At 36.7% G+C, this 13,723-nt stretch overlaps 1 protein-coding gene across 1 annotated transcript in view; it reads left to right on the forward strand.

Moving 5' to 3' along the window:
- Positions 1-13,723, forward strand: part of HSD17B4 (hydroxysteroid 17-beta dehydrogenase 4) — a 74,760-nt gene that overhangs the window by 29,974 nt on the left and 31,063 nt on the right. Inside the window, exons 10-16 of the mRNA XM_031448880.2 lie at positions 1,077-1,101; positions 2,719-2,847; positions 3,009-3,112; positions 4,519-4,755; positions 7,246-7,297; positions 10,398-10,469; positions 12,389-12,492. Coding sequence (XP_031304740.1) covers positions 1,077-1,101; positions 2,719-2,847; positions 3,009-3,112; positions 4,519-4,755; positions 7,246-7,297; positions 10,398-10,469; positions 12,389-12,492 — 723 coding nt within the window. The remainder of the gene's footprint in view (positions 1-1,076; positions 1,102-2,718; positions 2,848-3,008; positions 3,113-4,518; positions 4,756-7,245; positions 7,298-10,397; positions 10,470-12,388; positions 12,493-13,723) is intronic.

Here is a 13,723-nt window from a genome sequence, read left to right on the forward strand (position 1 = left end):
GACATGTGGTATGCGAGACTGATAAAATACAGTAAGAAATGTGTATAATATCTTGACTTAAACCTTGAAAGTAAATTGCCACTTTGTTTGCAGAATTTTGATAGCTATCTAGAGTGGCAGATATAGATTTTTTGGCTCAGTTGGAGCTGTTGTTTCTGGCACCTGAGTGGAGGTTGCAGCTTGTTGCATCACTCCCCAAGTTTGGCAAAAGGTATTATTTCTCTTGTGTGTTAACAAAACTACTGCTGCTTTATCTACTCTGACAGCGTCAAGGCCGATTGGCTTGGTAATGTAAAGGAAAGGGTGATTACAAAGCCTTACCCTTGAGCCTAGAGCCGCTGAGAAGTGTTAGATTTTCTTCTGTTACCTGCGTGTAGAATTCTCTTGATAAGTTCTGGCACACTGTAGTTGTGCTGTTTGAAGGTATGACAAACAGATTTTCTTTACATCATACATTTTCTTCTGAGAGTTTCCTAGAATGACATCTTTCTGCATGGCGGTTAATGTATTTGGTTATTTGCCTTATCTCTATATAGAGGTGTTTCATTAAAATGACTAGATGTTAAGTTCATTACGTCAAATCCTGGTTTTCTATTTCTTCACTTTTTAGTTTTTTTTATTCACTAAGTCTTTCGAGAGGGGCATGTATTTCAAATGATGTGCTGGGCCCGTTTGGTATTTATATTGTTTAACCTTCATGATTATCTCATGAAGAGTCTATTATCATCCTAATTTTGTATAAGGGGAAATTCGGACTTAGGGAAGTCAAATAATTTGACCTTGGTCACACAGCTAGTCAGTAGAACTGGTATCAAACCTTGGTTTCTGTGCAGAGTCGTGCTTTTCTACTACATACATTTCTACTATATTGTGCTGCTTTTTATTTCTACTCTGATAGCATGAGCAGTGCAAGGTCATGAGGGCCTATGAACTTTTGTACAGCTGCATTATTTTCATCCATTGTCATCCAGCATTCTGATGTTCTTAAAAAGATAACTGCCTGTTTTTTTAATTTTGAAAATTCTATTAATGATTTCACATTAGATGATATAACCATTTTGCCCTCTTTTTTATAGGTTGGAGCTGGATGGATTGGAAAATGTAAGTCTCTTTCAGTTTTGGTTTGACATATATTATTTCCATATCTTTAAACCTGTATATCCAGTTAGAGATGGATAAAAGATCTTGTCAGGTGCCTAAGCATTGGATCTAGTGCACACATATTCAAACTCAAACACTGGTATACCAACAGGTCTTCTAAAATGTGGTAGTTGTCCAGCAGGCCTGTGGCATTTTCAACAACCTTTTCAATTTTTTCCTGTCGGCAGTCCTTATTTTAGATTTGCCCTGTCTTATCCAGAACTGGCTGTTTCTTCAGACGACACAGTCTCTCTTCATACTGGTGTTTGTCTTTCCTTATCTCTGGCACCCACTTGCTTGTTTCGCAGAGACATGAGTGGGAGGCAGGGCTGTTTTTGAAAAGATGGAAAGAGCCCTATCCTGATGGTACAACAGGCAGATTCTCCAGTTCTCTCACTTGGCTCTTCTTCCTTGGAGCATGAGCATCAGGAGGAGACAGTGAGGAATCACACTGGACAACTTTCTAGGGGAGAAATTGCAACTGATCTATGGAAATTATTTTCCTCCAGCCTAATAGCAAATTCATCTGGCTTCAATCCACTCTTACCCCAGTTCTTAAACCTTGCGAGCTCCAAATTCAAGACTTACTTTATGGTATTAAAAAAAAATTGTGAAAATTCCAATATCCAAATTCAAGTTTTTAGTTGGATGCTGGTATCAAAATTAGTTGAATTATTTAAAAGGCTGCAGTTACTGGAGGGCATTGTTCCAATATAGTGTAGAGTATCATTAACGACTGTTCTCTCCAACTGTAAAGTAACTTGTATTATTCAGGCATTTTTAAGTGTCTTGTGACCTCTATTTAAGAGAGGAAGATCAATTTTTGTAATAATAGCTGCATATGGAACTTTATCAAAAGGAAATTTCTAGAAGCTTCTGTCATTCCCCAAGACAAATCTTCAGATTAGTAACCATCAAAGTCTGACTGTTACATTTAAATAAGGTTACTAGTGATTATTTATTCTTTGGGCTTTTTTAAAAGAAAACAATGTTAAAAATTCTCCTCATGGAACATATGCAGTAGTGACTATTTTTGTGAATCTGGGCAGTCTAGTTGACTTCCCGTGGAAAGGGAGCGGGGAGCAAAGGAAAGAGAAGGGAGAATTACTTGGGGCTGTCTGATACATTAATTTGGTTTTCTGGAGTCGTTGACCTGTTATCACCACTAGTCCTCAGTTTGCTATCCAACAAAGCTCTATTCTGTTATCTTGAAGTGTATTATCTGAATGTTCTGTGGTCATAAAGTCAGTCTTTTGGCATGATTATATGTAATTTAATTTTTTCTCATTCAGCATTTCATTCTACCTTCAGTAGTATCTGGCATAGTCAGGGGAGAGAGAGGTTTTCCCCTTCAGCTTCAAATATTTGAAAAAAGGAATTTGACATTATCCTAATGGGTTTGTTATTTTAGGAAAAAATGCTTTTTAAGGCTTGTAGTAAAAATCTTTAGGAGTTGGAATCTTTTTTACAAATTCCATTTTTCTTAAGGTTAAAAAAATTCATTGGACTCATGAATTCTACTCTCTGCCTCCCTCTTAAACTATGTGCTTAGTATCTTTGCTTTGTTTCTGTGACCAGTACGATGGGAGCGGACCCTTGGAGCCATTGTAAGACAGAGGAATCAGCCAATGACTCCTGAGTCAGTGAAGGCCAACTGGACAAAGATCTGTGACTTTGATAATGCCGCCAAGCCTCAGAGAATTCAAGGTAAAGAGTCCCAGTCAGTTCAGTCCTGGCTGGGGAATCAGAGGCAACAAAGCAGGCTTGCTGGATGGTGCAGGAATAATTATCTACAACGTAGTAGCTTTTCTTAGTCACGTCTTTAACAGAAGCATTGTTATTACTTATTATCTTTTTTGTTTTTTTAGAATCATTTGACACTATAGTTGAAGCTCTAAGTAAAATAGATTCAGATGGAGGAGTTATGGCAAATCGTACCAGTCATGTGTCATCAGGAGCCACGTCAGGAATTGTAAGTGGGGGAGAAAGCCTGAAGCTCTGCCTTCCCTGGAGATTTTTTTCTTTTCTTTTCTCTTGTTCTTTTCTTTCATACAAAAAAATTATTTTCCAAGCTTTTAATTTATTGTTAAAAAGGAAGGATAAATGACCATAAAACTTTTTATAAAACGTGTACTAAATATGGAATTTGAATGAACATAGGGCTAAAATGTTAAATGTAACTTTTACTTTCTCTTTTTCAATGTAAGTGACAAGTGTTTTTTTGTTTTGGAGCATTTTTGATAATCCTACTTCAGTTACTTTCTAACTTTTTCAAAAAGAATATTTAGTTTCTCTTTTGAGTTATATCTTTTTAAGGAAAAACGTTGATAGATTGTATTTTGGAAATATTTCAACATGGTTGCAGGTAAAACTTCTTTTTTTATAAGGAGCATAGAAAGTCTAATAGGACTGTGGTTAAAAAGATCATGTGAAGTTTGCTGATTTGCTATCTCTGACACTTTTTTCTTAAAAAAATTGTAGTGAATAAATAATAAGAAATAAATCATTTGACACATTTGATTGTGGTATTTTGCGACTCAGGGCAGACATAGTGATAAAATTAACAATCTAATTTTAACCCAGAGAATATGATCAGTTTATAAATATGATTTCAGTTTAGAGTAGTGTTTGGCAAGCTTCTTTGGTAAAGGGCCAGATAGTAAATATTTTCTGGTTTATGGACCACATACTGTTTCTGTCACATGTTCTTCCTGTTTTTCTTTTTTTAAATGACTCTTTAAAAATGTAAGAACCATTCTTAACTCACTTGTTTGCTGACTCCTGCTTTAGAATGAAAGTGATACAAAATTGGACATCATTGTTTTATAACCTAATATATGCTCCACAAATTAGCTAGGCATATCACTGCTAAATAGGAAAATACAATATGTAGTTAGATAAATGACATTCCTGGATAGGAACTTAAGGTAAAACCTCATTTTAACTAAAACCATTATGAATCAGTAATTTACAAGTATTAAGCAAGATTTTGCTCATCACTTATAGTGAATTCATTTATAATAGATCCTATAGAGCAATTCAGTATCCTTATTTATAATTTATTTTTTGTATTTTTTAGTAGCCAATACTTGCTGAATTAATAAGGTTTTCCATCATCAGGGACAGGAAAATTGAAAATGAGACATACTGTCTGTTAGTAAGAAGCCAGCAATAAAAAAGTACTTATCTGTACATGAAGCCTTTCCCACACTATTTATTAAAAAAAAGAAACAATTATGATACTCTTGTCACATTTACTAAAATGGCATTCTGTTCAAACAACTAGATATGTGAGCAGTTAATGATTTTGAGAAGTTCTTATTTAAAGATTTGACAAAAATATCAGTGGAAGAACAATTTGCTTCTATTGTTCTGTAGGCTGGAGCTGTTGGCCACAAACTTCCTCCATTTTCTTCTTCTTATACGGAACTGGACACTATTATGTATGCCCTTGGAGTGGGGGCATCGATGAAGGAACCAAAAGATTTGAAATTTATTTATGAAGGAAGTTCTGATTTCTCCTGCTTGCCTACCTTGGGAGTTATTATGGCTCAGAAATCTATAATGGGTGGAAGATTAGCAGAGATTCCTGGGCTTTCAATCAACTTAGCAAAGGTATGTTTATTAAGAAACCTTTATTTTGCTTTTCTTCTGTTTCTTTAAATATGTTTGGCAAATGTCACATCCTTTGTGTGTGTGTGTGTGTGTATGTATTAATAAAATAGTTTATAGTGGTTGATTCAAGAATAAAGATTTAGCGTATCTTTTGATTTTTCTTTTTAAGAAAAAAAGAGAAGAGAGTTAGTTGAAAAGGCAAGCAAAAGGAAGACAATGAAAATTATGTGCAGTCCCACAACCCTGGCATAATATTATTAATTCTCTCTCTGCCATTACTTGATGTTTGACCGAGGGTAGATAACTTCTATGAGCTTCAGTTGCGTTATCTATAAAATAGGTATGATATTCCTTACCAGATGATAGTGATGAAGGAGCAAGAGGGAAGAGTATTGAGGCTGAGAGAGCAACTGTAGGCACATCCCGATGCAGGTGCATTCTTAGCTTGTTTTTGGAATAGCAAGGGGGCCAGTATAGCTGTAGAATGAGCAAGGGGGCAGTGGTAGAAGAGGGCCTTGCAGTCATTGTTAGACTGTCAACTTATACTCTGATTAACCTAGGAGGCCATTTGTAGTCCCTGAACTGAGGAGTGATGTCATCTGGCTGTGTTCACTCATGGGCTCCTTTTTGCTACTTTGTGGAGAACAGAGTATATGAGAACCAAGCATGGAAGCAGGGAAACCAGTTTGAAGTCTATTGTAGTCATTCAAGTAAAAGTCTGCTTTTGTGGAAAGAAAGAAGAGTAAAGGATGAAGGTTATTGTATAATTATATACAATGTATTTAATATGTTTAGTAGTTACATGTGACATATTACTGTGTATAATAACATAGATATATACAGTTACTTTGAGGTGGGGATGATCAGAAGTTGGCTTTGGACAGATTTGAGATGCCTTTTCCATATTCAATTGGAGATATAAAGTAGGCAGTTGAGTATATGAGTTTAGAATTTAGGGGAGAGGCCCCAGTGGGATTCTTAGCATTTAAGTGAGATTTAAAGACAGGAGACTAGATGAAATCACCTAATGTGTGAATATGAGTAGAGAAAAGCTTTAGTTTAGGGATCTTGTAGTGGTTAGAGTTTGAGGAGATGAAGTGGAATTAGCAAAATGGACTTGGAAGGGATGGCTGGTGAGGTGTTAGGAATATCAGGAGAATGTGGTGTTTGAGAAGCGAAGTGAATAAATTGTTCCAAGAAGGAAGCAGTGAACAATTGTGAGAAAGCTTTTCAAGTGAGGTATGTTTTATTTCTTAAAGTGAGTTCAGGTCATGAGCCCAGTGATGATTGTTTGACTGAGAACCCATTTTCTGGAGGATCGATTAGCTTATTGCTGCTCTGATTCTATGAGTACTTACCTTATTAGAGTATTTGATGAAATTGGAAGGGAGGAAGAAACATGCCAGGCCGTTTGTTGTTTAGTCATTCTCCCATGGTATTTGCTGCAGCCAGTTCTTCTGTTTGGATAATGGCAGTACAATTAAAGGAAAATTTCAGAATTCTTCCTCAGAGTTGGAAGGAGTTGGAAATGTGTGGCTAGGAATGATAGCCATCTTGGGATTTGAATCCCAGACTTCCCAGCCTTGGGTTTCCAGACTGTCTGATGGTGAGGCAGTCCACCACGTGCCCTCCCATCACTGCCCCTCCCCACCTTTCTTTCTTCCTCTGGATTCTGAGGAAGACTGGGAATTAAGCTGTCTGATAGCAGTGGAGTGTGGTCATTTGGATAGGTGGGTCAGGCTTTGTTTTTACTATCCTATTGTTTTCCTCCGTGTATTTTCATACTCTTCCTTTGATACATTGAGGTTAAGTGGCTATGGGTAGGTCCTTAGTGTTTACTCTTTGTAGGTAATTTATAAGATACTAAGGAATTGTTCACATTGATAGTGCTTTTACTTTGAACATGGTTGTAAGATTTATCTCTGTGCTTTGGTTGAGTCGTTTATATTTGGCAACCTTGGAGAAGAGTTGCAGGGGTACTGGGATCAAGAAGTTTTGAGAGCTGAGAAAGACGCACAGAAGTCTTCTTTAATGAAAGCAATCATAAAGTATTACTGGAAATCCTGAAAAAAAAATTCCTATGACCTGAAGTTACTTTACTACTAGTACTGGCCAATTTGTCCATTTTTAGTCAACAGATCTTTACTGGATACCCAGTATGTTCCAGGCACAGTGATAAGCACTGGGAATGCACCTGGTTTAGTGCCTGCATTGGCAACTAACCCACAGGTAATAGTTAAGGATTTATGAATGTCCAGAAAATACAAATATGCTTTCTTTGCTCCAGAGAGCTGACAGTCTCTAATTTGGGGGACTGATTATTTCTCAATCATATAATTTAAGAAGTAGGAACCAAACTGAGACATAGTTTCAGGGAAGTTATCATGTGAACGTGTGGACAGTGAACTGTCACTTGTAATTAGCAATATCCACAGCAGAACCTGTGGAAAAAGGAAGTCGGCTAGTAAAATTTTGTTTACCCTGCCATAGGTTCTTCATGGGGAGCAGTACTTGGAGTTGTATAAACCATTTCCCAGAGCAGGTGAGTTCTTGATCATACCATAATTTTATTTTGTGATTAACCTTCCAAACTGTGTCAATGGATTAAACTGGCATAGAGTGACCTAAATAAACCGTATTTTAAGTTATTTATGTACATGTCAGCCATTAGAGTAGATTGATTAACTAGTACCTGTTTTGGTTGCATTAAACTTTGTCCTACTTGAATAGTCTTATTTAATAAATTACTTCAACATACTACTTCACATCTGGTCATCAACTGAAAGGAGCATTGTGTGTGTCCTAAACTTAGTAATTGTGTATCATTAGTTATGATTCCTATGGATATGGTTCTTCATTCTTTTCCCAGTTTTTATGTTGGTACTGATTTTCATAAGGCAAACAATATTAAAAGATACAGACTATCTTATAATTAACTTTTTCCTTTTTTCTTTTAGGATAAGTGAAACCAAGTCTGTCTTAATAATCATTTTATTTTTCTCAGTAATATCTTACTTATTCAGTAAAGCTTCTCTTTATTTTTTTACTTTCATTTGATATATTTGTTTTGTGTTACTACTCTGATGTCAGAATATTGTCTGATTATATACTGGCCATATAAGGTGGTAAAGTACAAGAAGTCTTTATCATTTCATATTATATAATGTGTAGGTCAGCAGGTAGCTTTGTAGGTAGAATTGTACTTTACTTTTTTCCTAAATTTTTTTATTTTACTAGAAAAATTAGGAGATTCTTATTGCTTAAGGCTGAATAGTTCCACTTCACTGTTAGTTTTACTTGTTTTTGGTTGTTTTTGTCATTCTTCCCTGTTTTTTTCTTCTTTTAGTTTCTTCCCTGTAACCACATGATTTTCTGCACATTGGGGCAGTCATAGGAAACCAGTCAGCCACCCACGTGGTTTCAGCCTGCCCTCTCCTCCAGTCTCAGGAGCAAGCAGGTGTTCCTGCTCCTCACAAATGGAATCCAAGCTTCCCACAACCCTCCTGTTAGTCCCACTGGCCCTCCAACCAGCCAAGGGGGTTTGCCTGCCTTTTGTTGGACACCAAGGCGGGGACACCCTGTATGGCTTGAACTGCTCACTCCCCAGGAGGGTCTCCGTCCATGTAGTCTCCCTTTTCTTCTGAGTCTCCTCCCAGGGGCATAGGTCCTGACCTGATTGCTTCTCTTCCCTTCCTACCTGATTCTGTGTGGCTCTTTCTTACAGCCTTGGTTGTATAGGAGCCTTTCTGCCAGTCTCCAGTTAGTTTTCAGTGAGAATTGTCCCATATGTAGATGTATTTTTTTTTTAATTGAAGTGTAGTCAGTTTACAATGTTGTGTTAATTGTAGATGTATTCTTGATGTGTTTATAGGGGGAGGTGAGTTCTGTGTCCTACTCTGCCATCTTGATTCAAGTCTTCAGTGTCAGTGTTACAGCATGAGTTTTCACAAATCTCTTTTTATCTGAGGCAGTGTGTGGTCAGGTGAAGAAGTCTGACTCTTAAAGGCAATAGATAAACACTGAGGACTGTAAGAGGGAGAGAATTAGATGATCACATATGGATTTTAGAAAATATCAAGTCTGGCTCATCTTTGTGATGTTTGGATTATAAGGGAGTGAGATAGAGGGAAAGAGATTTTGTAAGAGACAGTTGTAATGATCTAGGTTAGAGACCATGGTTGGCTGAATAGGACTGTGACCATGAGGATGGATGTAAGTGGAGAAATTGTAGAGGTATGTAGGGAGGGGGCCTGATGTTTGATTGGATGTAGAGCTGATCATATGGGGAGATCATCACCAATTTGTCAGTTATTATTGATTGCTTGCTAAATTCTAGGCTTTCTGCTAGGGCTGTGAATAAATGAAGAACAGAAATACATCTGGACTCTGCCCTCATGGAGCCTATAATCAAGTCGGTGGGGAGGGCAGCTAGTAATAAAAAAAAAACGCACAAATTAATATTCAATTGCAAGTGTATGATTAGCACTACAGATGAAACATATACCATTAGAACTTAAAAGTAGAAGGATTTGACATAATCAGGTTGGTCATCAGGTTGACTCTGGGGAAAAATAACTTCAGACATAATATGGAGCATGTTTTAAAGTTGATCAGAGTGGATGTGCAGGTACTAGTTAGTAGTCTTGTGGTAGTTCAAATAAAATGATGGTAGTGTTGACTAAGGTGGTGGTAGAGAGATGGAGAGAAGTGGAAGAATGAGAGAGATTTAGGAGATGGAAGTGACAGGTCTAGATATCCTTAGTGTCTCTTTTACCATCTTTCACACCCAGGCAGGTACCGTGTTCTTTGATTCTCTCTCTTCAACACATTTAGAATCCTTCTGTTTCTGTCCACCTCACTTCCACTTCCTTGTTGAGGCTGCCATCATCTCTCACTTTCTAAGTGTTCTCTCTGCCTCCATTCTTGCCCCCATAAGGGCTGTTCATCTCACTGCAGCCAGAATATTATTTCCAAAATGCACTTCCCTATTAAAAACCCAAGATAGCTATTCCTAAACTTCAGGATGAAGTCAGAAGCTTTCAGTATGGTTTAGCTTCTCCCAGTCTCTGCATACTCAAGTCTTGTCATATACTTAGACTGTGTTGTGAGTCAGGGGCCATGCTGAAGTTTCTGGCTTAGCAGCTGGGTGGATAATACCATTCATTAATATAGGGAAAAAAAGAGAAAAGCAGCTTAGAGAAAAAGATGATAAGTTCACTCCCAAATAGTGATAGTCCATCAAGACGTCACTAGGTAAATGATGGAAAGAAGAGTCCATAAAAGAACAGAGTGGTTAGAAGAAAATACTGTCTCATTGAAGCCAGTGGAGTAGAGATTTCAGAAAGAATGGGATAAATGGTTGTATGCTTAACAAATGTTTAAAGAATGGTAGAAAAATGTATTTTTTAAAACAATTTATCAGAATTATTGATATTTCAAATTTAGTGGCTCAAGTATTCTGATGGATTTGAATGCTGAATTATTCAATGTTATATTGAAAATTATTTCAAACCATGATTTTTTAGTTTTGCTGAACTTAGTGGAAATTATGTTAAATTCTCTCATGTCTTCATATAACTTGTGGCCTTTAAAACAGTCTATTAATTAATTAATTAGTTAATTTTTTTTACTTTATATTTTAGGAGAATTAAAATGTGAAGCAGTTGTTGCTGATGTCCTGGATAAAGGATCCGGTTTAGTACTTCTTATGGATGGTAACTCATTTCCAGTTCTTCTAATAATATTGTTGGATCAATAAGCTTTGTATATATAACATTTTATCATAGAAGTTGATTAGTAAGTTCGTATTTACCTTCCAGTTTGTGAGAAAGCAAGATAAGCATTCTAAGAATTTACAAGCTCTTTTAGAAAATAAGGGAGGAGGAGGCAGAGTAGATTAGGGGGAGGCTCAGGAGACTGGGACATTTCAGGGGATTTGTGGCAACATAACCCAAGTGCAGAGGTGAGAAATGTGGCTGGTATATGAAACATAGAGAATTATGCTTGCTGGAGTACGTTTTTGGCAGGAATGAACACATAGACAGCCCTCAGTTGATAATTAGGCTGTGTTGTAGATACTCTTTTCCATGTTTGCCCTTTGGATTTTGGGACATATTTGAGCCTTGAACCATTCTTCTCCGTGGCAGTTAGGTTCTTATCCATGGCAGTTAGGTTCTTATTCTTGCACATTCAAACTTTTGAACTCATAATGTGGTTGAAAGACCATAGCCACATTTTATTTACAGTGGAAGAAAGATTCCAGTAGTTTAATAAATGTTGTAATACTAGTGATTAAACATAAAGATACATTTGCTTAAGTTTCATTTATTTGAAAGTTTAAGAGCAAAAGAACTATTTCAAACATTTTGGAAATAGCAGGGGAAAGTTTAATATTGTCTGGCATTTGGAATATAGGCTTTATCATTTTTGTTCTACATATATAGGAGGTTATACTGAATGTGTTGTTTTGGAATTTGCCTTATTTTTACTTAATATATTATAAAAGCATTTTTAATGCTTTTAAATATTTTTCTACCATGTTTTTGTTAGCTCATAGTATTTCATCAGTTGTCTGTTCTCTTTTTCCTCTTCTTCCTTCTCACTCTTCTTTAGATTTTTGTATTTTATTGTCATTCGAGATGTTGACTAACATTTGGCTGCAATTCTCCCAGTCTTCTTTCAGTCTTCTTACCATTCTACCAAATGTAACCTACCACAGAAAAGTTCTGCAGTAACCTTAGCTTCAGTTTCTACTATTTTCTCTTGATATACTCATTTAGCTGTAGCCTGGTAATGGGGAATTGTGTTAAAATTTGTAGGTAAAATAGAGATGAGATTAGATATCTATTTTTCTGTGTAATAAAGAAAAAAAATCTTATTTTTAATACAGATTGCCATGACTTTCCTTGTTTTGTATTATAATTAGATTTTTCCTTAGTATGCAATTCAAAATCATATTTCTAGCTTTAAAGAGCTGGAGATTCAGGTGATAAACTCCCACTAGGAAATGAATCAGTGGGAAGAAGGACAGCTGTCTTTCATTCATTGCTTGTTTACTTATTCACTAATGTGCTCACTCATGTTGTACTTTGATTCATTAATTAATTTAATACATATCTATTAGGTGCCTTTTCTGTCCCAGGTACTATTCTAATTGCTGGGAATATGATGTTGAGCGAAAGAGCCATGATCCTGCCCTTTTGTAGGTTATACCTTCATTCTCACCTATTTCCCCTTTTACGTTCCAGGCTCTTTTGAGGGCTCTGGCAGGATGCTTGAAAATTTGGGAATGTGATTATCTGCACTTTGTAGTGGAATTGTTTGAAATTTTCCAGATGGAGGGAATTGGAACATGAAAGACAGTTGGGGAGGAGTAAGAAGAGGTAGGGGGAACTGCTATTTGATAGTCAAGAAAGGATTTGTCAAGATCCTCGTCTCTCCGCCTTCCAGAGACTGGTAGTGAATGAATTAAAATGAATGCTTTGTTACCCATACTTGGGCATCCTTAAATTACAAAACATTTAGTCATTGGATTTTGTTTTTGAAACATGTAAAGGAATTGTTGATCATCTATTGGTTAACCAGTTATGTCTTTTGTTGATAACTTTTATTTTTCCTTTCATTTGCTTATCAGTCTATTCTTATTCTGGGGAGGAACTTATATGTTATAATCAGTTCTCTATCTTCGTTGTTGGCTCTGGAGGCTTTGGTGGAAAACGAACATCAGACAAAGCTAAGGTAGGCTGTAACTTTATAAGCAAAATATATGTGTTATTAAGGATCCGTATCTGTATTTTGAACTTACCATATGTGTAATTTTAGAGAAGAGCCTCAGTAATCCGTACTTCTTTGAATCAGACTATGTTCCTTGGATTTGAAGTGCTGTTTATATTTGCATATTTTAATATAGAACATGTGTTATGTATAGAAAAGTCTGGTTGAGGTAGTAACAACGTACCTGAGATAATTATGGGAATATCTTTATTTTCTTATACAAAACTTTGCACCCCCAAAACTCTTTAGAAAAACCTAACACATACAAATGATCCTTGTATAAATTAGAATCTTCATTCATTAAATGACTTAAGCATTTCTCTTGAATAAAAACAATTCTAGTTACTCTTTAGTTCTCATATTCTCCTCAAAAACAATTTTTCCTAAAAATATTTTGTAGCTTGGATTATACACCAGTTTAACCTGACCTTTACCTCTAATTTATTTGAGGTAATAAGATTATATGCTAATAAATATTCTGTGGAGTAAATAAAGTATTACTTAAAGCAATATTGAGCAACTACTTCTGGAATGATACTGCAAGCAGTTTTTTGGACCCCCTCTGTAGTGAAGCAATCATAACTGGTAAAAATTATTTAAGAAAAAAGTTTAAAGTTTCTGGGGATTGTTCTAAGGGCATATAGCAAATGAAGAAATATTTATTCAGGGAAATCTGTACCTTCATAAGAACAGTGAGAATCTGTGGCATTTGAGCCACACCTCTGTCCTCCATCCCTCTTCCCCGAGCTCAGTGTGACAGAAGCTCGACTCTGGCAAATACAGCCAAGAACACAGGACCCCTCCGCCCTCAGCTCCCAGAATAGGGCCACACTGTCTTCCTAGGAAGAGCAGGCCACTACTTTTTCTTGTTCCCTCACCAGCTCATGTTTCAGAAACTCTCTTCTGGGTAAAATTGGCTAAGAGTTATGGGGCTTTCTTCCTTCCCCCGGCCCCTACTTGTAGGGTGGAAACTCCCCCACTGTGGCAGGCTGAGAAGAGTGGGCCCCTGATCACTCTTGCCCCAGCCTACTCATAGGGTGGGGATTCTCTGCTGCTAGAGGCAGGCTGAGAAGACCGGAAGCTACTACACCTGCCCAATACCCTTCTTGGAAAGTCAAGATGTCATTTGGAGAGAAGTGGGCCACTGTCCTTGCCCTTATCTCTGGTGCAGTGGTGCAGAGGTTTTGCCCAGGCT

The sequence above is a fragment of the Camelus dromedarius genome, chromosome 3, assembly GCF_036321535.1.
Source record: "Camelus dromedarius isolate mCamDro1 chromosome 3, mCamDro1.pat, whole genome shotgun sequence".
NCBI lineage: Eukaryota > Metazoa > Chordata > Mammalia > Artiodactyla > Camelidae > Camelus > Camelus dromedarius.